This window comes from Verruconis gallopava, assembly GCF_000836295.1.
Source record: "Verruconis gallopava strain CBS 43764 unplaced genomic scaffold supercont1.7, whole genome shotgun sequence".
NCBI classification, from domain to species: Eukaryota; Fungi; Ascomycota; class Dothideomycetes; order Venturiales; family Sympoventuriaceae; genus Verruconis; species Verruconis gallopava.
In genome coordinates, this window is record NW_015622143.1 from 594,499 (window position 1) to 617,297 (window position 22,799).

At 47.6% G+C, this 22,799-nt stretch overlaps 9 protein-coding genes across 13 annotated transcripts; 5 read left to right on the top strand and 4 right to left on the bottom strand.

Moving 5' to 3' along the window:
• Nucleotides 1-309: 309 nt before the first annotated feature.
• Nucleotides 310-1,700, top strand: PV09_02861 (uncharacterized protein). Its single transcript, XM_016355971.1, has 2 exons — nt 310-915; nt 972-1,700. The coding sequence occupies exons 1-2, from the start codon at nt 502-504 to the stop codon at nt 1,425-1,427; spliced, it is 870 nt and encodes a 289-aa protein (XP_016216277.1). The 5' UTR covers nt 310-501; the 3' UTR covers nt 1,428-1,700.
• A 173-nt stretch (nt 1,701-1,873) lies between these two features.
• PV09_02862 lies at nt 1,874-3,965 on the bottom strand. Of its 3 annotated transcripts, XM_016355974.1 has the most exons (6): nt 3,573-3,965; nt 3,330-3,515; nt 2,934-3,205; nt 2,550-2,852; nt 2,280-2,476; nt 1,874-2,172 (listed from the first exon to the last, which is right to left on the bottom strand). In XM_016355974.1, the coding sequence occupies exons 1-5, from the start codon at nt 3,586-3,588 to the stop codon at nt 2,372-2,374; spliced, it is 882 nt and encodes a 293-aa protein (XP_016216280.1). In that variant the 5' UTR covers nt 3,589-3,965; the 3' UTR covers nt 1,874-2,172; nt 2,280-2,371. The 3 variants fall into 3 exon arrangements, with proteins under 3 accessions (XP_016216280.1, XP_016216279.1, XP_016216278.1); XM_016355973.1 differs by having other exon boundaries at nt 2,280-2,852; nt 3,724-3,965; XM_016355972.1 differs by having other exon boundaries at nt 2,280-2,852.
• A 771-nt stretch (nt 3,966-4,736) lies between these two features.
• Nucleotides 4,737-7,719, bottom strand: PV09_02863 (uncharacterized protein). The gene is made up of 2 exons (XM_016355975.1): nt 5,350-7,719; nt 4,737-5,283 (listed from the first exon to the last, which is right to left on the bottom strand). Exons 1-2 carry the CDS (start codon nt 7,666-7,668, stop codon nt 5,134-5,136), a joined length of 2,469 nt encoding a protein of 822 aa, XP_016216281.1. The 5' UTR covers nt 7,669-7,719; the 3' UTR covers nt 4,737-5,133.
• Nucleotides 7,720-7,839: 120 nt separating this feature from the next.
• Nucleotides 7,840-9,455, top strand: PV09_02864 (uncharacterized protein). Its single transcript, XM_016355976.1, has 2 exons — nt 7,840-8,207; nt 8,261-9,455. The coding sequence occupies exons 1-2, from the start codon at nt 8,056-8,058 to the stop codon at nt 9,321-9,323; spliced, it is 1,215 nt and encodes a 404-aa protein (XP_016216282.1). The 5' UTR covers nt 7,840-8,055; the 3' UTR covers nt 9,324-9,455.
• Nucleotides 9,456-9,661: 206 nt separating this feature from the next.
• PV09_02865 (uncharacterized protein) lies at nt 9,662-11,786 on the bottom strand (the record flags this gene model as incomplete). Its single annotated transcript, XM_016355977.1, has 4 exons — nt 9,662-10,318; nt 10,389-10,458; nt 11,160-11,556; nt 11,615-11,786. 4 exons carry the CDS (start codon nt 11,784-11,786, stop codon nt 9,662-9,664), a joined length of 1,296 nt encoding a protein of 431 aa, XP_016216283.1.
• Nucleotides 11,787-12,784: 998 nt separating this feature from the next.
• Nucleotides 12,785-14,144, top strand: PV09_02866 (uncharacterized protein; the record flags this gene model as incomplete). The annotated part of the gene is made up of 2 exons (XM_016355978.1): nt 12,785-12,984; nt 13,068-14,144. 2 exons carry the CDS (start codon nt 12,785-12,787, stop codon nt 14,113-14,115), a joined length of 1,248 nt encoding a protein of 415 aa, XP_016216284.1. The 3' UTR covers nt 14,116-14,144.
• Nucleotides 14,064-15,787, bottom strand: PV09_02867 (uncharacterized protein). Its single transcript, XM_016355979.1, has 2 exons — nt 15,499-15,787; nt 14,064-15,442 (listed from the first exon to the last, which is right to left on the bottom strand). The coding sequence occupies exon 2, from the start codon at nt 15,237-15,239 to the stop codon at nt 14,298-14,300; it is 942 nt and encodes a 313-aa protein (XP_016216285.1). The 5' UTR covers nt 15,240-15,442; nt 15,499-15,787; the 3' UTR covers nt 14,064-14,297.
• A 1,129-nt stretch (nt 15,788-16,916) lies between these two features.
• Nucleotides 16,917-18,287, top strand: PV09_02868 (uncharacterized protein). The gene is made up of 4 exons (XM_016355980.1): nt 16,917-17,036; nt 17,090-17,748; nt 17,798-17,883; nt 17,935-18,287. Exons 1-4 carry the CDS (start codon nt 16,945-16,947, stop codon nt 18,256-18,258), a joined length of 1,161 nt encoding a protein of 386 aa, XP_016216286.1. The 5' UTR covers nt 16,917-16,944; the 3' UTR covers nt 18,259-18,287.
• Nucleotides 18,288-18,937: 650 nt separating this feature from the next.
• On the top strand, nt 18,938-22,492 carry PV09_02869. Of its 3 annotated transcripts, XM_016355983.1 has the most exons (9): nt 18,938-19,241; nt 19,335-19,486; nt 19,541-19,573; nt 19,629-20,725; nt 20,774-20,817; nt 20,872-21,004; nt 21,066-21,857; nt 21,909-22,067; nt 22,124-22,492. In XM_016355983.1, the coding sequence occupies exons 4-9, from the start codon at nt 20,258-20,260 to the stop codon at nt 22,475-22,477; spliced, it is 1,950 nt and encodes a 649-aa protein (XP_016216289.1). In that variant the 5' UTR covers nt 18,938-19,241; nt 19,335-19,486; nt 19,541-19,573; nt 19,629-20,257; the 3' UTR covers nt 22,478-22,492. The 3 variants fall into 3 exon arrangements, with proteins under 3 accessions (XP_016216289.1, XP_016216287.1, XP_016216288.1); XM_016355981.1 differs by having other exon boundaries at nt 18,938-19,486; XM_016355982.1 differs by having other exon boundaries at nt 19,541-20,725.
• Nucleotides 22,493-22,799: the final 307 nt, after the last annotated feature.

A 22,799-nucleotide genomic window follows, 5' to 3' on the forward strand; every position in this document is an offset into this window, starting at 1 on the left:
CCGCATCTTTTCTTTTAATTTAGGGTTTGATTTGGTACGGGTCAGAAGTTATCCATCATGTTCACATTTCTCCACAGCCTCTTGCTTCCAACCCCGCCCTTGATATGAAAGCAATGGCTCGCTCATCGAGAGATGCCGATGCTTTGAATTAGAAAGATTATCCTTTTAAAGACTTAATTAGCTGGTTTAATTCATCAAGGATCTCGTGAAAGTCGAGTTTCGGACAACAACTTGATCAAAGTTCGCATCATGCAGTTGGCTCTGGTTTGCCGAGTTGCCGGAAACGACCTGCTCCTCCACATTGTCAGCCGTTAACATCGTCGCAATCAAGCCTATCAGACGGTCTATCGAATACATGCGTTCACTTGGTTTGTGCGAATAGATTCCACGTGACTCAAATTTCGTTCAAATTTCTTCCCATATCACTTCCATTTGTTCCGCGCGAGTCTCTGCTCTCCTAGAAGTCAGAACGGCCATATCAGATCTCCCCTGGTTGCTGCCATGGCGTCAAATCTAGCTGCACCGCAACCGGAGACACCGGCATCTCTTCCATCTCCGCCGTTCGTTACTATGAAGGGTATACCCAATTTTCGAGAGGTTGGTGGCTATCCTATCAGCAATGAGCCTGGGAAGTCTTTGCGACGCGGTTTGCTGTTTCGATGTGCCGAGCCCACCAAGGCTACCCCTGAAGACTTGGAAGTGATTCGGTCGTTGGGCATAAATCGCATCTACGATTTGAGATCAATGCCGGAGATTAGGAAGCACCAAGTAGCCAATGTTGCCAATGGAATAGCTGGCGCGCCATATGAATGGGAAGGGATTGAGCGCGTCTACGCCCCCGTATTCCCTGATGAGAGCTGGGATCCTGTGAGTATGGCTGTGCGGCACAAAGAGTATCAGAAGGAAGGACCTGAGGTAAGCTTTCTTAGTTGAGTTGTAGTAGTGACTTACGATCGCTAACAGCTTCAAAGGGCATGACAAATGCGTATCGAACTATTGCATCAGAAGGCTCGAAGTCGTTTGGTATGATCGTTCGACAAATCTTAGCTCATCCTCCCCCCGGAAATGGATTCATCATACACTGCACTGCGGGAAAAGACCGCACAGGTGTATTAGCAGCCCTGCTGCTGGAGTTTGCTGGTGTTCCGGAGTCATACATACTCAAAGACTACGACCTGACAAATGTCGGCCTCGGAAAATGGCTGGACTATCTGGTTCAGATTGTGCAAAAACAGACCAACTCTAGCGAGGAGTCTGCAAGAAGAATGGCAAGTGCTAGGCCAGATAGCATGGCCGGCTTCTTAGCCTGGCTACGCACTCAGGGCGGTGCGGCAACGTACTTCCAGAATGAGTGCGGCCTCTCCTCTTCTGAACTTGCTCAGTTGAAACAGATTCTCATTGCCGATGAGCCACCACTGCTCAAGTAAAGCTAGGACCTCAAATCAGGCTGAATGACAGAGGTTTGCGATAAGGGATTATATTAGATTTCATTAGCTTTAACCTATCGCGATTAGAATCTGGTGTATCCGAAGAGTCAACATCGCCTACGTTTTTCGTCTATTCCAGTGTGTTTGATACTGATGCATGGGAAATCCTCAGATTTGAAACGTCCCATCAAAAGAGATAGACGTATCTTGCAGTCTGAAATATCACACCGGCTTCACGCTATTATTCTTATAGCCTTGACAAATTATTTTCATTGTCATGCGCTCGTGCCTCGATTGGATGTCAACGTGCGAGTTAGGCATCCTTACAGTGATCGGTAAATTATGGTATAGAAAAATGATTATGAGCTGTTACGAGATAATGAGTTGTAGTGGATATCATTATCAGCTTTGATGCTTCCAAGCGTGTTTTATTTTCTCATAATTCTGCTCTTTTCTTTTCTATATCTCATAAAGGCAAATTCAGCTCATGTTCGAAAAGCATATGTGAGACGCTGTGGTTGTACAGAGTAGTTATGTAAGTAATGTGTCGCTCTTCCTCTTATGTAAATACAAAGCTTCTTGGAGGAGTCTTGGATAGCTACAAGAGCTTCTGGCAGTCTTTACAACGTACAAGGTTACACATCCAACATTTTAAGTATTGCTCATCGATTGTTGTCCAACAGTCCCAGCATAATTGTTTCCCAAGGTCATCCCCGGCTTTCTCCATTGGCTGGTCAAAATCGTGCTGTAGGAAGTGTCAGTCATTGTACAGCAACGCTTATCACTGCTAAATTTTGCTTAACGCTTCGCGATTTTCTCAAATCATGTGGCATCGGATTTCGATAAACTTACAGGGCAACCCCATGTCTCTTCAGATTCCATAGAACTGGGCTCATCGCCAAAGTTCAAACCTTGCCTTTCCCAATACGCATGTGATCCCCGGTCTAAATTTTGGGTAGTAGATTCAGGGTTATTGATTCCTTCCAAATTGTGTCCTGTCTCTTCTGGATCCGTTTTGGCCTCACCGTCAGCAATCTCAGTGCCTTCTTCTGGGTCTTCCAAGTTAGAATCGTCATCATCGCCATCGTCGTCATTATCACAGCCTCCGAGAGCGTCACACACATTATAGTTACGTTCGCAGTTCCAGCACCAGTGAGCACCACAAACACACTGCATGTGACTGCAACCCCACATTCTTCGTGTCCCATATCCACATCTAGGACACCGCTTATAGCCAAACTTGCGAATCTGAGCGACAACCGGATCATCTTCAAGACGGCAAGCGCCTTCATGTGAATTTTTCTTGCATCTTATGCAGATTTCAGTCTTGCACGATGGACATTGGATTATGGGCAAATCTTGATTCGCCATCGCCGAATCTTGTCGTCTATGAACGACTTCGGACTGGAGTTGGTTCAGCGGCACCTTGATGATAGACTAGATTAGCTATTTGTCATAGACTGATAGGGAGTGAGGATTATGGAGAAGCGTGGTCGCATAACGTACTGCTGTTTTTGATTCAAGGCATTCACCAGAAGAGATTTGTTGTTTTCTGATCTCGTAAGGCGATATGAAGGTGGTACAATTGCTATTCGGACAGTAGACTCGATCCTTGGCTTCTGTTCTGTATTCCAGGAATAGCCTCTTGTATCTATCATGATTGGTTTCTGGTAAAAATTGAAGGACGATTCGGGGATCTAGGGCAATACAGCACTTTGGAGGCATATCCGTGATTGACCTGGTTGCAAATTCGCAATGTTCACTAAGGCACGATTGGCCTAAACATTCGTAAGTACGTATGATGAATGAGAAAGTGGGCCTTTCTGCTCAGAATGTTTGCTTGAATTCAAGAAGAGCGAAGAACGGACTATGGCTGTTAGAGGCGCCAAAAGTGATACTTACACCAATATGACATGCAGGCCTTACAAGGCTGACTGAGTACCACGTTTTCACCAGATTTATCGCTGCATATGATGCAGCAAATTCTGTTATTCTTCATTTGGGTCTTCCAAATATGAGATCTGTTAGAGTGGTTCTGTACGCGAGTGCGCACGCGCTGAACAAAGCGTCTAAGTCGACCGTGGTTTGCTGTGGACATCTTATTTTAGCAACACTGACCGAAGAGACGCTACGACAGTCCAATACCAGCGCTAAAGGGCATCAGAATATATTGAAATGCTCTTTGGAAGACTTAAGCTTTCTCTTTGCGTTTGGAGCTCAGTGATGCCATGATTTGGGTTTGTTGCATTCGAAGTCTAGCGGTTTATGTAGTTTGGGAGCGCTCAAACTGACTCACCAATTTAAATAAGTAATGAGGAGAAGCAAGGCACCAAGAAGCTAAGGACAGCCTGTTGGCAGCTGCTGAAGGAATGATAAAGACGAATCGTTGACTGCATGACGAGGCTGTACTTGGAAACTATCACAGGCATCAAGGAGGCGCATTACGAAGCTAAGCTCTTTTCAGCCAGGCGCTGGAGAAATGCGTCACAACTGTTTGAGTCTTCAGAGAGTTGCTTGCATGAGACGTGCTGGATTGGGGCGTGACTGCACGATGATCTGGTCTCTGTCCAAATGAATTGTAGACGCGAGTGCCTTAGTTGTACGACGCTAACGACGTCCGTACGAGCATGTGCTAGCGCTGCAGACAAACCCTATCAACCACTTCGTTCTCAGCTATGAAATAGAGCGATCTAGAGGTCTCTTAAAAAGGCCAAAAATCCCTCTCCGACCAAGCCTCAAAAAGCTTGACTGTAGTATTTGAATGAAAGTTCAAGATTCAGAGCCAAACTCGACTTCGAAGGAGGTAACTTTGAACCCACACGATTCCTCCCCCATCCCCCTAACCACCATTTGAGGAGCCGAATTGAACGTCAGAGAAAGTCCGCAAAGATCGCGGCGGGTTTCTCTTCCGCCAGATCAGGATCCTGCCGTCGTGAAGCTGTTTCAATAAACGCATCCTAATAATCTTGAAGGGAAATGCACTTCCACGGAAGGTCTGAATATGACGACAGTGACTCGGTTGATCCGAAGTCTCTCCGATCCAAGTACAAGTATCGTCAACGGCAGTGTCAACAGAATGACCATGGCCTTTGCATCCCATGAACGTTTTCGGCCGTACTTTCTGTCACTCAGGCACAGCTGCCCTTAGAAAAGCCCACGGGCATCCTTAAGCAGGATTCAAACTTGTGAACAAAAACCCATCGACGAAAGTAGTCGGACAGAAATATTAAGCTGCTAGGATTCATAACACGTGGATTAGAAATTTCATTCGTCGCATAGAGAATTCTGCATGAGGACCTAAAAAAATCCAAGGATTTGAAAGCTTTGATTAACCGAATCATCCTGCGCAAGGTGTTCGTATAATATAAGAATACAGATGTGTAGTTACAAAACTCTCAGGTCAAGAAATTGGGAATATTAACCTGTGCCTTAGAATCCCATACATTGTTTTACCCGTGCCAACGCTCTCAGGTCCCGGAACCCAAGCTTAATTTACATGGATAATTTTCATGTCCGCATGTGCCTTAACAATCTACCTTGATGCACTGTTCAAATATCTTTTGCGTATTTGAAGATGTATCAGCTCGTCCAATGGCCATATCTTGCCCAAAAATCACGTGCCGTTATTGCAAGCTAGACGTTCAAGGTCGAAGATGACAATGTAAGCAAGGAAAGCTTTGGCTTGTTTATCTACATCAATAAAAGATTAACGCCTGCGAATCGGCTCAACCACCAAAGGATCCCCGTTAGCGAAAACCTTCAACTTCTCCCTGCACTCAGGACAGTACCACATCTGTCGTCGCGAGGGTGGTTCGGACAAGTCAACGCAATCAAGATGGAACCACTCTTTTTCGCACTGTACAAAAATTAGAAGTTGCTCAACTTGTGTTAACAACAGAATATGATGTAGATTAAACCATACCTCTGCGTTCTCGCACGCTACCATGGTGCCCCAGCTTACATCTCCGCAGATGCAATAGCGTGGTTCATTGGGGTCAATGATATCCTCTCCATTCTCAATTTCGTCCTTCCTGTCTTTCCCATTTCCTTTCTTCGGGGCAGCTTTTCGTTTCCCAACACTGACTTTCCCCTTTCCGTCTGCTTCGTCCGTGACAAAACCGGGAGCTGGACGGCGGTTCGCCCTGGTAGTACGTGATGCACCAGTAGCTGCCCCAGAACCTGAGACAGGTGCGGCAGAGTCGCTAGCTGGGTGTGCATCTACGACGCTCGCACGACGTTTCTCACGTAGTTCGCGAAGTGGCTTGGAAGGGGGCTCAGCAGATGCAGCTTTTCCTGCAGTTATTGAACCTCGAGAGCGTGGTCGCATTTCACGGTCTTTAGTTTCAGTGGCCCTGACTTCTTTGCTGCTGGCTGACAGAGCACCAGCATCTTCGTCGGATGGTTCGATAGTAGCCCGCACACCTCCTGAAACGCGCCGTGGTCTGGATTGAGCGGCAGTGGGTTGCACGGGTGCTGCTTTCACGTCGGTAGGAGCGGTAATTGGTCCAGGTGTGGGTTCCCTCTTGTGCGAAGTCTTTTTTGGCGATGAACCAGCTGGAGCTAGAGGAATAGTTGTTGTTGTAGTGATCGTGGTCGTTCTCGTTGGCGTTGGTGATTCTTTCTGCGAATTTGACGATGGCTTAGGTGCGAGCGAAGGATGGTTGATCTTCAACTTCTTTGGTCCAGGAGGTATTGCTGACTCCTTCGACGCTGATGATTCGACCGAAGGGATAACGATATCTTTCTCACCTTCCCTCTTCCGCTTCCTTGACGACCTAGGCTCTTTCTTGCTGGATCCCGGTATCGTGATCGTAATACTGTCTTGAAGACGCGAAGGTCCTGCACTAAACAGATTCGCTAGGTCATTATTTAGAAAATCTAGGCTCTGTGTTGCCCCTTCTAGTCCTTGCTTCTTTTTGGAACTTCGCGTGGTTTTCATCTCCTTCTTTGCACCCTTGTCCTTTTGGGTTGGCGAACTTGATGCTGATGACACAGATGACGGTGATTGCTTCTTTGTAGGTTCTGCTTCTACAGCTGCCTTTGCAGCTTCTGCAGCTGCCGCAGCCTCCTTCTCCGCTTGCTCTTTACGTTTCTGAGCTTTTTCCTTCTTCGCAACATTGAGTCGCATGCCTCGATTTTCCAAAGCCTGTGCTTGGCCGGACGGAGCATCAGGCGCAACCTCCCCAGGTCCCAAAGTCGGCTTATCAGGGTCATATGGATCTTCGTCCAAGAACTCTTCTCCTTTTGCTTCGGCTTCGGCCTTTGCTTTCTCATAGAACTCAACACCTCTTTTGTGGTCACGTAAATAGCGCCTGATCATTGTGTCGCTGGGGGTCCACACGGCGTTCTTCTTCATGGTCTTCCGCAGGAATGCCATCTCATACTCAGTAAGTTTGAACCAAGGCTGATGTTTGCTACCTGGCTTGGCATCGGGAGGAGGAGGGGTGAGTAATGCGAGTGCATTACTGGTAGAGATGCCAGCAACTTGACTGTGCACATTTGTGCCTTGACCTGGTACTCGTACCTTGAGAGGCTTTGGTGCCTTTTGCTTAGGTTGTTTCGGTGTCTTGGGCACCTTAATATTATGTGACTTTCTGCCTCGACGCTCTATAGTCTCGACGACACTCTCTTGTTCATCTCCGCTTGACTCTTCTGACTGTGTATATGCCCCATCGCTGGCACTTGGTGGTGGTAACACCTCCCCAGGTACCAAGATCCTCCTGTGTTTAAGTTTTTTGCGACCACCATCAATATGTAAGGTCAACTTCGGCGTCTTTTCCTCTTTCCTTGACCTTGTCGTCTGAGGCGATACAGGTACAGGCGTGGGATCTCGGCTTGGAGGCAGAGGTAGCGCCTGTAATTTCCTCTTGATGAGCGCGAGTCTCTTCCTGTTCCTATGCGCGCTATCCGCTAATCTGTTTGCCTCCGCACATGCAGCCTCTCTGTAGATGGTAGCCTGCTGTAGCGCCTTACTCATCTTCCTTCTCAGTTCAGCGGCGTCAGTCGCTGGTTTCCCTAGCTGCAGTGCGTATTCGTGAACCTGGTGCGTGGCATCCGCATAGCGCTCATCCAGGTTGCGAATGAGTGTTAAAGAGCGTATCATATCACTTGGGAAGTATTCGGTGTAATCCACGAAGTCGGTGACCACGCTGTGAAGCTCGGGATCGTCTGGTAACTCGCCACCGAGCGATAAATGTGCGGAAAGATGTGAGTCGGGCATTTCGTCGCCGGAAGACACCATTTTGACGCGTCAAGGTGCTATGATATCGGCGTTTAAAAGCTCACATCAATGAACGTGATGCGCGTGCTGTTCGTCGTCGGCCCGTATGCACGTGACTTGAGTTGCTCCGCGAACATTCTTCTACCTAATCGGGAAAGAGGAGTGCATGTATCATCAGTCTCCATCCCCGCAAACCAGTAAGCGCATTAGTTATCTGAGCCACCCTAACGAAGTAATGAACATAAACTGGGATCTTGCTGCCTAAGTTATGATTTGTCTGAAGTTGTCTTACTTGGCGTCAAGGCATATTTAGACGAGCTGACGGCCAGACGGCCTATATAATTCATGCTGGAGGTTAATCCTCACTTCAGACATCCGCTGTTCATGCCTTAAATCGGTGACGTTGGTATGGACCCAAAGGCATCATGGCGGAAATACATGACACTGGTCCCTGAAAACTCTTCAGCTGTTACGGGAACGCAAACCAATTTTGCAAGTGGTAAATTGAAGCGTCGGAGAGTACATGATGAAGATGAGAAACACAATGCCAAGCGCAAGTTGTTCGTGCCTCCTACGTCCCGGATGAAATGCAGTGTACTGAACGTTGCTCCAGGACTGAGTATAACGTGACAAGCTCGCCTCTCCTTCGAATTCCTGCCGAAATCAGGAGAATGATATTTGCGCACGTTCTTGGTGGACACTACGTACATGTTGAACAATTGCACCTAGGCAACGTCGATCGCTACGAAAAGAAGGACATCTACTTCGGACAAGGACTTTGGAACGAAATATGTCACGAACCAGATCTTGAAGCTACGGCTTACAAAAGCTTCCGGGACGCCAAGATGGGAAGTGACGCTGCGCCAACACCATATGGAAAAACGAAGGATGGTGAGGATTTGGCGCAAGGCTACCATGTCGATTCGTGGACGTACAGACACAGGGAGTGTGGAAAGGAGCCTGAGCTGCATCGCTTCAACATCGCGCTTGAGGAATGGAAAGCAAGGAAGAGCTTGTCACTTGGCTGTCTACGCACCTGCAGGCTTGTGCACAAGGAGATGCGTACTCTTCCGTACTCCGAGAACACATTTTTGTTCCGCAATCCAACCACATTCCAGACGTTTGTTTCTTCAATAAGGGCGGAGCAACTCCGGGCATTACAGCGCCTGAGTTTGCCAATTGCGGTTGGTTCGGCGCCCTTTAGCGAAGGCAGGAACAAACTTTGGACGAGCATACTTTGGAACAGTCACCTTGCAAATCGGATGCAAAAGCTACGGCATGTAGATATAACTGTGGAATTATACTTTCCTCGGGATGCCTTTCAGGACCGCAATCAACAGGTTCAAGCACAACCTTCCTATAGCAAGCCTCGTATTGAAGACTGCATCGACTCTATCAATGTGAGCGGCACTCACGCAATGAACACCTCAACTGACTGGACCAAGCAATTTGCTCGTTTGAGCCCTGGAATCCCAAATTTTAGAATCGTCGTATGTGATGATCCTCTAAGCATGTGGGGCATTGTTGGACGAGTGACTGCAATTCGGGACTGGAGAATTAGGGACGAGAGGATTTGGATGGGAGAGAGGAATCAGAAATGCCTAACCGTCGAACAAAAGCAGGCACTTGGGCAGGAATTGGAGGAGAGATTAAGGGCTGAAGCTAAGTTGGGATAAAGAATGCACTCATAAACCGGAACATGTGTTTATGGGTAAACATTCCATGAAATAATCTCATCAACTTTGTGCCCTGGGAACTATTTTTGTTAGAAGAAAGCAGTGGCGAAGCAAAGCCGTGCATAGTTTAATGTATGGAAGTTCGACTTGTTCGTCCTACGACATCCAGGTCTATAAGTCCTTTGCTGACAGTTTGAGTTCTTACCGCACAAGACTTGTGTTGAAAGACCAGTCTTCATTACAACATATCGAAAAGAGCATGTCGTATTATTGCCCCGATTCATTCAAGAGCTACAAGCAGTCATAAACAGAACTTGACAGAAATGAGCGCGTGAAAATCATTTGTTAGGCTCTGTCCATTCAGTCCTGCCCAATTTCACAATGTCCGCTTGACCCAGCATCCAGACACCTTCTTCTCTCTTGTTTTCCAAACATTGCAAACTCGCATTGACGGCAGCTTTTGCAATCACGTCGGCGTCCTGCGCCCAAGAATCCTTCGCCTTGTTGCCCAAGAAGTGGCCCATAAAACCGGCTACTTTCCTCAGCGCGAACTCTGTCGGTCTGCTGTCCTCTCTGTCGCCTACAATAAGACCAGGACGAAGGATTACGGTATGCTTGAAGCCGAGCGCCTTGACCGCCTCTTCCAGTTCACCCTTCATCTTTGGATATGCTAGCCGTGACGACGCGTTTGCGCCGCCCGAAGAGATAAGAACATAAGTCTGAACGCCTCGTTCTTTCGCCGCCTTGGCGAGGGCAAGATTGAGATCCAAGTCAATCTTGCGCTGGTTTTCAACGCCTCCCGCTTGTGCGCGCGTTGTGCCTAGAGCAGCGAAGAATATGGATGCGCCCGATGGGAATAGAGTTGGCCATGTCTCCGATTCCGTGGACTCGATAAGAGAGAGCTTGGGCGACTCGACAGAAAGCTTGCGACGCGTGAAAGGCTGCACGGAGGTGAATGCTGGATGAGCCAACAGCGTTAAGAGGATATTAGAACCCTTCTGTAGTTAGTTGCGATGGCCTCTCGTGGGAAGCGACATATTCGCCAATGCCTTGGAGAAGACTGACGACCAGTCCAGTGGATCCCGCTAATACAGCTGTTGTCATCTTCAGCACGTTGCTTTCAGATTTAACTCGACTATTGGTTAGAAGTAGCAGTTATAATGCAAAGGCAATTTTCAAGGCAGGTTTTGAACTATTGTCTGCTTTGATAAACTTCATACAAACAGCCTGGGACTAGCTTGCATTGCAATTTATGATAAATTATCGATGTTTGCAATGTTGGACCTTGGTGTCTTGGTTTTGTGCTCAACGCTCAGGCCATGCATGGGAGAGTACGACTTCTGTGACAGATTACTTGGAAATCCTCTTACGTATCTCAAGCGTACTCGATTGTATCAATTCAAGACGAGATGTCGCACATCTATGAATGCAAATCTAATGCTCTAAAAGCGATGATGATCTTGGAAGCCAGGATATCGTTATTCATATCCACGCACACCATTCCACCGGATGACGGAGCAAAAAACCCGTCCTCACATACCATAGAGAGGTATCATTATATAGGAGTGATACCTAAGTTATGCATATCGCATGGAATCTAGGTTTAGCCCAACTGCTCAAGCTCCTTCTTGTTCTCAGCACCTGGGAACGAGCCGTCGGTTGATGCTCCAGTAGCGTTTGTCCCAAACGTTCATTTTTGGCTCTCCTCAATTTCACGAAAATGCCTTGCTTTAGCACTGCCGAAAGTCTCAATATAATCTATAGAGGAAAACATTACCCCGGTACTAAGGTCTTCGGATCAGTACGGTTTCAAACAAAGACGGCATACAACCTTACCTTGCACAAGTAGCAACCCAGCCACACCACAGTAAAACGACACTGGCGATAGCCTCACCATTGTGTTTGTATGACAGAGGAGGACTCAGCTGCAGCTCAAGCCCTGTCGTATCACCCACCAGTATCGCGTGTTTAGTCGACAAGATCACCGTGAGCAAGATGGCAGATGACAGGGTAAAACAACAGGCCAGTACAGAACACACTCTCCATGCCATTTTCACAGACGTCGACTCATGTCTTTCGGGCCAGAATAAGTCGAAAAAGAAGCCAGAACCAAAAATAGTGGCAACATAGACGCCGACAAAGATGTTATATGAGAACGACCCAACAATGTTGTCATTCTTGATGGTTCGTTCAGGTTGATTGTGCTCCACTTGCTTCTGCTCGTCAACATAATCTGATCTGCTTGTTAGGATCTGTTGTATTGTCACTAGGTTGCGCCCAGCAGCACTTACCTGAAAGTACATCTGTTCCGAGGGATTCCGAAACCACGCAGAGAATCATCGCTGCTTGGTATAAGACAAACTTCGTTCGCCGCAAGTGATATTGGTTGCTCCACATGTAGCTATTCTTGAACTTGCTCCATTGTATTTCAGACAAGTCAAGACCCCATATGATCGGTGCCATTTCTTAATTTTTTTTTTTTTTTCCTTTTGTTTTGCAAAAGGGAGATTTAAAATGCGAAAAGGTGGAACATGTGGCTATTAAGCGAGCAGAAGTCAAGAATGATTTAGGTGAAAGCTATTCCGTATAGCCGTGTCTCAACGAGTGCAAAAAATGATACAAGGACTAATAATAAAAAGAAAAGAAAGAAAATGGAAGACGGCGGAAGTACTACCGGAGACAGTATGCTACAGACGCTGTGCTCCGTAAAAGCCGATGAATTATTAAGAATGGGTTAGGAGCGCAAAATGACTGGTACGACAATGCTGCCATCGCTACGCGCCCTTGACATATCCGTCCGTCTTCTTTACGGCTCAGTCATACGGCGAAAGCTCGCGCGTTCTGGGCCTATGAAGCCGAAACAGCGACGTGCGCGTGACGCTGCTTCTCTTCCGCTCCCTTTCTCTCTTACTCAATCATATCCTGATGCGCAAAGCCATCAAGAACAACCGCTATTGGAGGGCAGCACAAAAGCACAAAGAGCTGTGCACAGGAACATCCTACAACGTGGGGGGGTTTCAAGGTGGCGGATAGAGACGATCAGATTTGCACATGCTATCCTTGCTGCAAATCTTGATGTTCTTTTTGCTTATGTGTGGATGATCCGCTATCCGCAAGCGCGTGAAACAGTCAGCGAAATCCTGGAAGTGTGGACTGGCCTTTGACGTCAGTTGCCACCTTGTTCACGCAATTTTCATCGTCAAACCGTCAGTCTGTACATTGTCGATTTGAATCTGCCTGCAAAACGATTTGCAAAGTTAAAGTTTGTGTGTGAACGCGTTTGTAGTTCGCTGTTCTCACATCAATTGGCGTCGCTCAAAATTGTAACTTGGCGACCGTGATCTAAGACAGCCACGCCACGTGTGTCAGCTCGACGTTTCGTACATCATTTCACGCGTCTTGAACTTTCTGCCATATCTAAACAAGCACAAGGGCTGGAAAGCTTGACTGCCCATCCATGCATGGAAGGCTCTCAGCTCCTCGAAGCTGGCCTTCCCAGAGGCGATGACATCGCTGCATGTGTACTCTCCAAGTACGACGAGCTGCCTCAGAAATGCAAACCTCGCGTTCGAGGGGAAGGCTCGCGAGAGTGGGTCCCGCTTGCTGGCATAGTTCTATCAAGTAACAATCATGGTCGACAGCTGGAGTGCGTGGCAGTAGGGTGAGTAATGGGAACCTTGCGAATAGCTCTGTTCTCTTATGCTCGTTTGCAGTCGTGGCCGAGTAAGCTTATGCCGATACCAGAACTGGGATGAAGTGCCTGCCTGCCTCAAAGTTGGCGGACGCGCATGGAACTGTCTTGCATGATTCACATGCTGAAGTGATCGCCGTTCGATCATTCAATCGATTTCTACTTGAGCAGTGCCTACAACTTGCTAATGACCCTACTTCAACATCGCTCTACGTCAGACGACGATCTCCTTGCGATGCCACGTCAGGTACCCTCCAACCCTTCGAGATCCGTCAAGATGTATCCATTCATATGTATGGCTCTGAAGCACCGTGTGGTGATGCTAGCATGGAGCTCATCATGGCTGCCCAAGAGGACGCTACGCCTTGGGCTATCCCACCTGTGTCAGATATGGACGGCACCTCGTCCGATCCGGTTGCGCTGAAGGGTCGAGGGTCGTTTGGAGAATTGGGAATCGTTCGGCGCAAGCCCTCTCGCTCAGATGCTCCAGATACTCTTAGCAAGTCCTGCACGGATAAGTTGACAATGTATCAGTACATGTCACTCCTTAACTCCGTGACTTCACTCTTCGTCGCCCCTGGAAACGCGTATCTCTCGTCCTTTACCATCCCAAAGTCGCAATTCATAGAGTCGGCCTTTGTTCGTGCGTTTACAACATCCGGGCGTTTGAAAGACGTGAAATTTACTGGAGATGTCCCTTACGTGTTCAAGCCTTTCGCGGTTCAAACCACAGATCTTGAATTTCAATGGTCACGGAGGGCAGCCGTTGCCGACGGAAAGGCGATTCCCAGTAATGTCAGTGCGGCATATACTGTCTACAGTACGGAGGCGCTCATCGGCGGGGTACTACAAGGACGAAAGAATAGCGATCCCCGAGGAGCATGCGCAATTTGCCGCAAGAGTTTGTGGAAGATTGCTGCCGAACTTGCAAACCTTCTGGACGAGGATCTTTTGGATAGTGCCTTGAAGGTAAGCTCATACGGTGAAATAAAGGGAAGTGAACTCCTTGCCCTACGAAGAAGAATGAAAAACGAGCTCAAAACGCAAAATCTGAAAGGATGGGTTCCTAACGTTGGAGACGAAAGCTTTCATCTTCTTTAGAATCTGCGATGGAGTCATATTACAACAGATCCGCTGTCGCGCTATAACGTTGCTCTATGCTAGACGCAATTGGCTCAATTTCCCATGCTCCCAAATTTTCATCGTCAATTCAATGACCATGCCTGCCTCCTGTAATGCTATACATTCACCTCATTCAAATCGAGAGGTACGTCCCTGTATGCTCATGTCTTGACAACATCATCCAGCTTATTTAACATGCTTTGAACTTCCTTGACTAGATCCTTCCTCTTCTGTCTAGCTGCTGGATCACCCTCGGTCTCTACAGCATCCAGCTTGAGCAATACCTGTGCCAATATCGTCTCGCTGAAGCGTTTATGGTCGAACTCACGCTTCGCCTTGTCCTTTGGTGGATTGTTGATGTACTGTACAGCTTCTGGAACAAATTTTGTGTGAAACAGTGATGCGATAGCATCTAGTTTCTCAATCGGAGTCTGTGGCGGTGCTTGAGGTCTCGGCGTCGACGTCGGACGAGGAGGTGGTGCATTTGAAGGAGCATACGTTGCGTCCGGGTCTATGTTGGCATTTGAGTAGCCCGAACTAGGCGTAGCTGTTCCGCTGTCACCACCCTTCTTCTTCTTGCTCTTTCGCTTGCGACTGCGCTTCTTCTTCTTGCTCTCTCCGGTGCCATTCGCAGCGTTGTCCTCGCTCTCGGACTCAGAGCTCTCCTCTGGAACTGCATCGCCGATCACAAGCATAAGTTCTGATTCTATCGAGCTCTTCAAGCCTTCATCCTTTGCAGATTTAGAGTCGTCTTTCAGGTTCTTCCCACGGTAAAATATTTTTATCCGATCTGCTTGCGAAGGATCGAGCTCGAGTTTTTTCGCCGCTGCTGCTCTGACATCTCCAATCTTGAGTTGACCCTTGTCTATGCTGTGCGCAGGGAAATGCACAGGATAGCTGACTCGCTTGTGCTTCAATATTAGCACGTCGGTGTCGCGGTCATGGCTTGGCACGAAGCCGTTGCCAGCATTTGCCTTCGCCAGGTCCTCTGCCGTTATGTACGAAAAATCCGAGTCTGAGACTTGGCCATCATTTTTGTTACTTGAACGTGTGAAGGGACTGAGACGGTCGCTCCAACTGGGGAAGCGACTGTACCAAGACATGAAAAGCCGTACAAGAAGGATCAGAGTTAGGAAGAAGGCAGCAACAAGTGTAGGTTCAAAACTCTCGACGGCTACGAGAACGTCCCGAATATGCGCGAAGAATTGCTCCTGGACAGTGTTTGATTTTGAAGTGGTGCTATGTACTGGCAGGAGAGCCGCAATCTGCTGAACCAACGCTTTGAATGCGGGGCGAAATCGCGCGTCTATGTTGGTCAGCAGAGAGTCCGGAGGCTTCTTTTGCAAAGGTAGGATCTTGTACAAGCTCTCCGGAATGTACGGCGTGATCGAAGCCAGTATCGAAGCCACTTTGACGGTTTTGGTTGATTCAATCAAGAGTGAGGGTCCCTGGTGGTGAGCTATGCAAGATTTCGTAAGGTGTCAGGTTTGCAGCTGGCCTAGGCGATGACGATCGGCTGAGTGAGGCGATTAGACGACACACGGACAACCTGGCGCTTGGGTTCGGTCCGACAGTACGGAGGATCACGCGTCGTCGATCTTGGAGAAGATGAGTTAGGAACCGTGATCAAGATAGATAACTTGGACCAATAGTTTGAATCAAGATAGTCCCGCTCATTCATTTAGAACCCGCGCTTTATCCTTACCGCACATACAGAGTAACCGTGCGCCTCAAATCGGCTGGGTCTTCTCGACAAACACACTCTCCTTCGTCGCACGTCTTTACAGCCCATACTGGTCGATCTTGTGCACGACTGAGAAAAGCAAGGTGGATTCGACAGCAGCATCGTGTGCTCTGATCTTATAATAGATTTGACTCCACTCAGATTGGATGACCCATCAAGATCATCGACAACGTACATGAACTCAGGTTTCATTTCAAGATCCTCGTCCTACGACAATCCGTCCGCTTGATAATGCCCAAAGCTGGGTGTTTTCGGGTTTGTTTTCCTTGCCAGATGTCTCCTGCGATCAAACGCAAAAGTGTTTCTCAAAGCCTTCTGGTATGCTTCAACTGACGGATATTCGTAAATGGGCCTCGAATGACTCCAAGAGTGGCTACAACATATCCGGTTTGAGGCTGCGTATAGTCTATGTGGAGATGCACGAATGGAGAACTCTACTCAGGGCGAACAGGGTTTCGAGCAATCACAACATGTTTAGAAGCTGATGATTAGCTACAAATGCGCTGCAATGGAACATTTCGTCATTGAAATTGATGGTGTTCTGGGTCATCCAAAACGAGTAGCTAGGTGTTGTCACAGCTCTGCGTCCATTTGAGTCCTATCGCAGTCGCTTAAGATCAGCGCATTGCTTTTGCGGATTTTCAACATGAATGAATTTTGGATTATATGACACATGGCCTCTACTACGTAATTCTGGTCTGCGCAGAGCCTCATCACATGGACATCTGCCGGTCAAATGCAAGTAGAAACCATTTGTTTCGCACATATGCATCGATGAGCTGGCTTTCCTGATTCATGCGAAAATTGCGGGGAGCGCTGCAAATGGTACCAATGGCTTCAAACCACATAGCGGGGTCACGGCTGAGGCAGCCTTGTCTTTTGAAGTCTTCACTCGAGCCACGGTACATGACTGGTCAATGGATGAGGGAGACTGCAGGATATCCTGCAATGATGATCTGTACAGAAGGCAAAGTGATGGCCGGATTTGTCTCGACAGGAAGCACAGGATTAAATAAATAATACTACCGAATATGTGAAGATTTCTTGTTCCTTCAATATCGTAGATGCCGTCCACATTAACGACGATGGCGCTCACGAATGGCGTGCACGTCAGTGGGGAGACTGAACACTCTCCAGAAGGTGACCTTGTTACCTCGTAAGACTGAAGTACGTGACAGAAATTCGAATCGGGTGCTAACTGGTAACCAGTCCGTACACGAGTCGCGCTATCAGTGTGAAGATTGGCAGTAGCAATGCAAGCTATACCATTCTCCAAGCTCATGTCGACCAATATCCAGCGCTCAAAGCGCACATGAACCAAAAGAAGGCAGATGCTCCGATTGAGCTACCTGATGTCGATGAAGAGGTTGCACATACGCTGATTCACTTTATCTACACACAGCAATACCAATCGCTCGGCTTAGGGGGCATTCCGGAAAATGTTCGAGCAAAAGCCGAGTTCAAGCGCAGTATTCTGGCGTATTTCGCGGCCAGATTGTGTGAAATAAGTACGCTCGAAGTGCTCACCAAAGAGAAGATGGAACACTTCAGTAAACGGATCTCGATTTACGACGTGCAAGAGATCATTACGAGTGTCGCGACTAAGCTACCAAAAGACGACATTTGGTTCCCGGAACATCTATACCGGTGGGTGAAGGGGATTCTTCGCGAAAACGACACGATTGTCTCACAGGAACGCCTTTTGAATGTCGTTGGCAAATGTCCGCTATTCGACAAGGCGCTCTTTAAAAGCGTTGCGGAGATGTACTGCGAGCAGGCGGCCGTGGTCAATCTCCTCACAAGGCAAGAGTCCGGGCCACAAGCAGCAGATAGTGCGAAAAAGACTGAAACCGCCGAGGATGATCTTAGTAAGTGTACTAGAGCTTTCCCTTCTCAGGACTGATGCGTCTTAAGCAGAAGTGAACGGTCAAGATCGATGGGACGAGCAAGTCAGCGAGCAAGCTGAAAGATTCATGTCAGAAGAGAGTCACGTTGAAGAGCAAGTAAGCTGCTTTTGCCCAAGCTCGGGGCCAAGTTGATGTTGACTGGTCTAGGGTGTCCCAAACGACAGCTCAGAGACCAATCTTGAGCTGAATCCAACATCGGCAGAGTCACAGGCTGGTAATGAAGACTTGGCCGTAAAAGGGGTAGAAAATGGCCAATCACAGCCAGATGAGATGGTCGTGCCCCTAAAAGATTCAGAAGCTGTTGGAAGCGACGAACATGGCAGTGCGAGAGACGATGAATCTACAAAGATTGAGGTTGCAAGCAAGGAGGACTCAGAGGTTGAAGCAGCCTTGCTGAAGGCAAATCTGAGCAGCAGCAGTGGCAAGAAGAAGAAGACAAAGAAGAAGAAGGCGGCAGCAACTGGGCCGTAGGGCAAGTACATATTGCACCCACCTAAGTGTCAAACAATAGTACTGAGCTCACTCTTATCGATCTCTGTGCATCCATCTCACCGCGTGCTATTCTCACCGAGTGAGGCGGAGCTGCAGTACGCCAAAGGGAGGCATCTTTTCCCATTGCCAAGATCAATGCACGACGACTCACGGCGAAGGCTGCTCTTGCATATGCACGATACGCATTCCAGCCGAGCCTACTTGATGAATTGTCGAATGACACGAAGCACATGAGCGGGAATGCAAAAGCTACAGCCCATAGCGCGCGTAGGAGAACGCAGCGCCTGGGGCCGGGATCATCTCGAACTGACCAAGTCATAGAATATCCTACGTCGCACTCCTTGTAGAATAGTTCTTGACCTGGTTTCCCCACCAACAGCAAACCACATGGTTCAGGTATTAAAATCACTGCGTTTCTTCGTGCGAACGAAGACCTTTTTCTTTACTCCTTCAAGTTTCTATCGTTGCTTATCTCGCACTCAAAACTCGTGTGAAGGCGTGGCAAGCTGCATGTAAAGAGCATGGCCGACTTCGCCGTGGAAATGTCGAACAGCAACTTGGCTCTGGCCTGGGAATTTCGTTGCTTAGCACAATGATCTCCTAACTAATGCTTTGCTAGCTCATCCTATGCATAAGATAGTTCTATCACTGGATATTCCGGAAGTGTTCTACACCGCCTCTGCAAAGTGCAGCATTTCGCTACTTTGAAGTTTGCACCCTTCCTTTTTTTGATCAGGATGGGGGCACAGTTTCAAGTGCTGTCTCTGAGAATGAGAAGTGCAATTTTCTTTCAACATACTCTGCCGACTTAATCGAAATTTCCTCTTCCGGCCAGAAGCGATTGCGTCCATTTGAATGCAAAATGCCCCGGCTGTTACTGAATAAGCGACGTACATGCCTGTCTAACAGTCAGCGTCGAAGGAGGTATCATGTGTTGAAAATAGCCGACTTTCATTGTTCCTGTGGGTTAATTGTCCTTTGTACTCTCAGTGCAAGACACACGAATCAAAATTTTTTGCCCAGAATTGCGGCCCAAGCTCATGTGCGGACTGAAGGCGGCCTCTTACAAGGCAGAGAAATACGCGCGTCAACTCGAGAACGCCAATCCGAACCAGACACATATAGACGAGCGTGGCTGAGCAGAACGTATTCCACCGAACGCCTCGCAGATCCGCCTCCTGGGAATCTTGTGCCTATCGTAGAGCACGTATGTAGACGTCATATTTGTGCGACAACATGAACTTACCACTGCTTCATACAGGGCAAAAAGCGAACAATATACAGGTGGGAATGTGTGAGTTGGCATTCGTGATATAGCGCAGGTAATTGCTGATAGGGGCATGATCCAGTGTCAGTGTGGGGAGCCATGGAACGGCATATCAGGAAATAGCTGTGTGAACTGTGGGCACATGAGATGCACGTACTGCTCTATTACAAAACACGCTGTGTGACTATTGACGCAGTATCGGCATGTCGACCGGCGGACAGAAGCGGATCTTGATTTCCCGCCCTTTGAAAGAGGCGCTCCAATCACGAGAGTATCTAGATAGCCTCACAACGATTTGCCCACGGTGTAGAATATCGAATTACAGCCTGGCACGCCCTGTTTCTCTAGCGTATCTATTTGTACCAGTCAAGAGTGCGCACGCAACAGAGAAAACGAAATGGGATGGACACGTATCCGCATTTAATTCGACCAGCTAATTTCAGGACCGTCATCTGGTGTTGTTTATCATATCGAGAAATCGTAAGAGCAAGTAACCAAAGCGTAACTTAATTCGCTTTTCCTTGCACAGCCCTGAGGAGAGTACTGCAGCAGATATACGTGTTGCTGCGATGAAAACTGTCATTTGGAAGCTCGTAAGCTTGAGGGCACCACCCACTCTTTAGTCTGCAGCCTTTTACACTGCCAAACGATATATACACCTGAAGTGCTTAATCCTTGATCTGTTGCTCCTTGTTTAACTAAGCAACCTCAATGATCAATCACAAAACCACAAATCGCAGTACTTGGGGCAAGGTGTTTGACGTGAACAGGATTAACGATGATATCCCTTACGTTCAAAGAAAGCGAGAGGAGAGAGCCAAGAAGCCATCGAGTTCAAAACAGTCCAAAGATGAAAGCGTTAACCTAAGGGAAGAGCATTTGGTGTCCCCGCGGGCTCAGCATGTATCTTGCACCCTCAGCGATTCGGACGAAAGGCCTCTGATTCGTGATTTCCTGACGCACTCCCCGTGGGAGTCCTGGGATGGTAGACCACATTCCAAAGACTGGACAATCAAGCAGTTTTGTAGAAGAGTCTGTCGCGCTGGTTACAAAAACGATCCCTTGGGCCTGAGACCTAGCGCGACACGAATAGATGATCGGAACGAAGGTGGAACGATCCGCGTGAGAGGTGGGAATCAATTATCACCTGCGCAGCTTTTGGATTTGCTGTCGGAGAAGGTGGGCTCCAAGCGCAAAAATTCTTCAAATCGTCACTGACAAGTCCAGCGCTTTAATCATCCCCACAAGCCTGACTCGCTGAGACGGATTGTGTATGTGCCTTTTGGAAACCTAAAAAGAAAATGATGTTGATCTCCACCGCGTAGCAAAATCGAAGACCCTAATCCTTATCATTTTGTTGCCCTTACCGAAACTGCAGTTATGCATCAACGACAACCACTAACTAATGCGATGAATGATTTCGGGAAATTCCGGTCGAGGATCAAAGTGGATATCCCTGTACGTATAGATGAAAACGCGGCTGGCTTTTTGCTTGCGCAGCTTATTGATGCGATCTTAGATCCAAGGCTGCTCTCGATTTGAGCTCACATTTAGTCTACCCTACTATGCATTGCGGTGTCTGAAAGAAAAGCCGAAATTTGGAGAATGGAAAGACCTTTCTTTCTTCATGGACTCAATTCCAGATAAAAAATACATGATATGTCGAAAACGAGCCACTGTTGCTCTCTATGGTGGAAATAACAAGATATGGTTTGCTTTGGGACTATTCGACTCCGTGCCGGCGATGTCAGAGGATGACGATGACGATGATGATGATGACGATGATGATGAGGATGAGGAAAGTGAGAACGAAGGCTCTGAAATTGACGACGATGAGACCCCAGACATGGACGTGCTTATCACCAAGTACGAGATCGGCCACAACGTATCGGACGCTAGAGAATACTTTTTAACAGCTATGTTTGATGTAACTGAAAAGGCTCTAAGCAACTGGCAATGGATCAACGACATGCTTCTAGAAAGTATTCCGAAACTTCTTGAGCCTAGTCCTGATATTTTTGATGAGAAAAAGTTACCAGGAACACATTGCGTGCTGATCTTGTCTTATCAGAATCGGGTTTCGGAGGTTGGGCAGATATTAAATCAGCTCCAGACGCAGCTCGAAAACACAATACGTGTCTGGAAAAAATTCCAAGAAGCATCGGGAGATATAATCTATTTTGATGATGACGCTGCCACCGCTACATATTCAAAACTCCTCAAGCAAGTGAAAAAAATTTTCGAAGAGCTTGAAGATATACTAGAGGAGCTAAACAAATTGGCTGGCTTCTGCTGGCAGCGGTCCATGCAAGTGAGCAATCCGCTAAACCTGTCCTTCATGCAATTTACTGAATATTGGTAGGTTCGAGATGCCATAGACCAACAAAAAATGTTGCTATTCATAGATACCTTGCAGTCCAACAGAGAGCATGTCAAAATATCCAAGGAACAGATGGAGCTGGTGAACAGTGCTCAAAAGTGCTCGGAGTGGTCTCAGCGAGTTGCGACCGTTACCTTCTTGGTAATTGAAAACATTTTGTGCAGTTGTAGGAGGAGGTTGTGCTAACTCGATGTCAGATTATTGCACCGGGAGCTCTTTCAACTGCATTCTTTGCCATGCCCAAGACCGCAGTTCCTATTCCGGTAACATTTAGGACATTTTGCCTTGTCTTCTTCATCCTTGCCATTGTTCTTTTTGGATGTGTGAAGCTTGTCTCGCTTTCCGAATCCTGGAGAAAGCCATCGTTCAGATTTGGCCTCGTATTGTCTTCAATCCCTGGTGCGGTTTTTGCACTTCCTTCCGCTGCATCGCCATACTTCCAATGGCCAGAGTTCAAATTCTCGCTAGTCACGAGAGTACCATTTACGCGAAAGAGAGCCCCGTCAGCTGATTCTAGTATCGATGTCGAGAACCAATCCACGTCTACCTGAATGGTGGTTTTCTCGACGAGAATAGTGTCACGGGAGAATAGAACATGATTGATTGCATTTACAGCGATTGCAAGCATAACAGCGCTTAACTTCGAAATGAGCATAGACGCGTATCGTCTTTCTTTTCCAGCTTACTGTGCAAGATAGTGAAATGTACTTTGTGTTTTATCACTGTCTGAATGAAATGTTCATTGGGGGATTGTCCTACCTGCATGCATTGCCCAATCCGAGCTCAACACATAGCAGATGAGCAGTGTCTGCTGGCACCACCCGAACTTTCAGCCTCATTATTAGATAACTCACTCTTCTCAAGTACATTTGG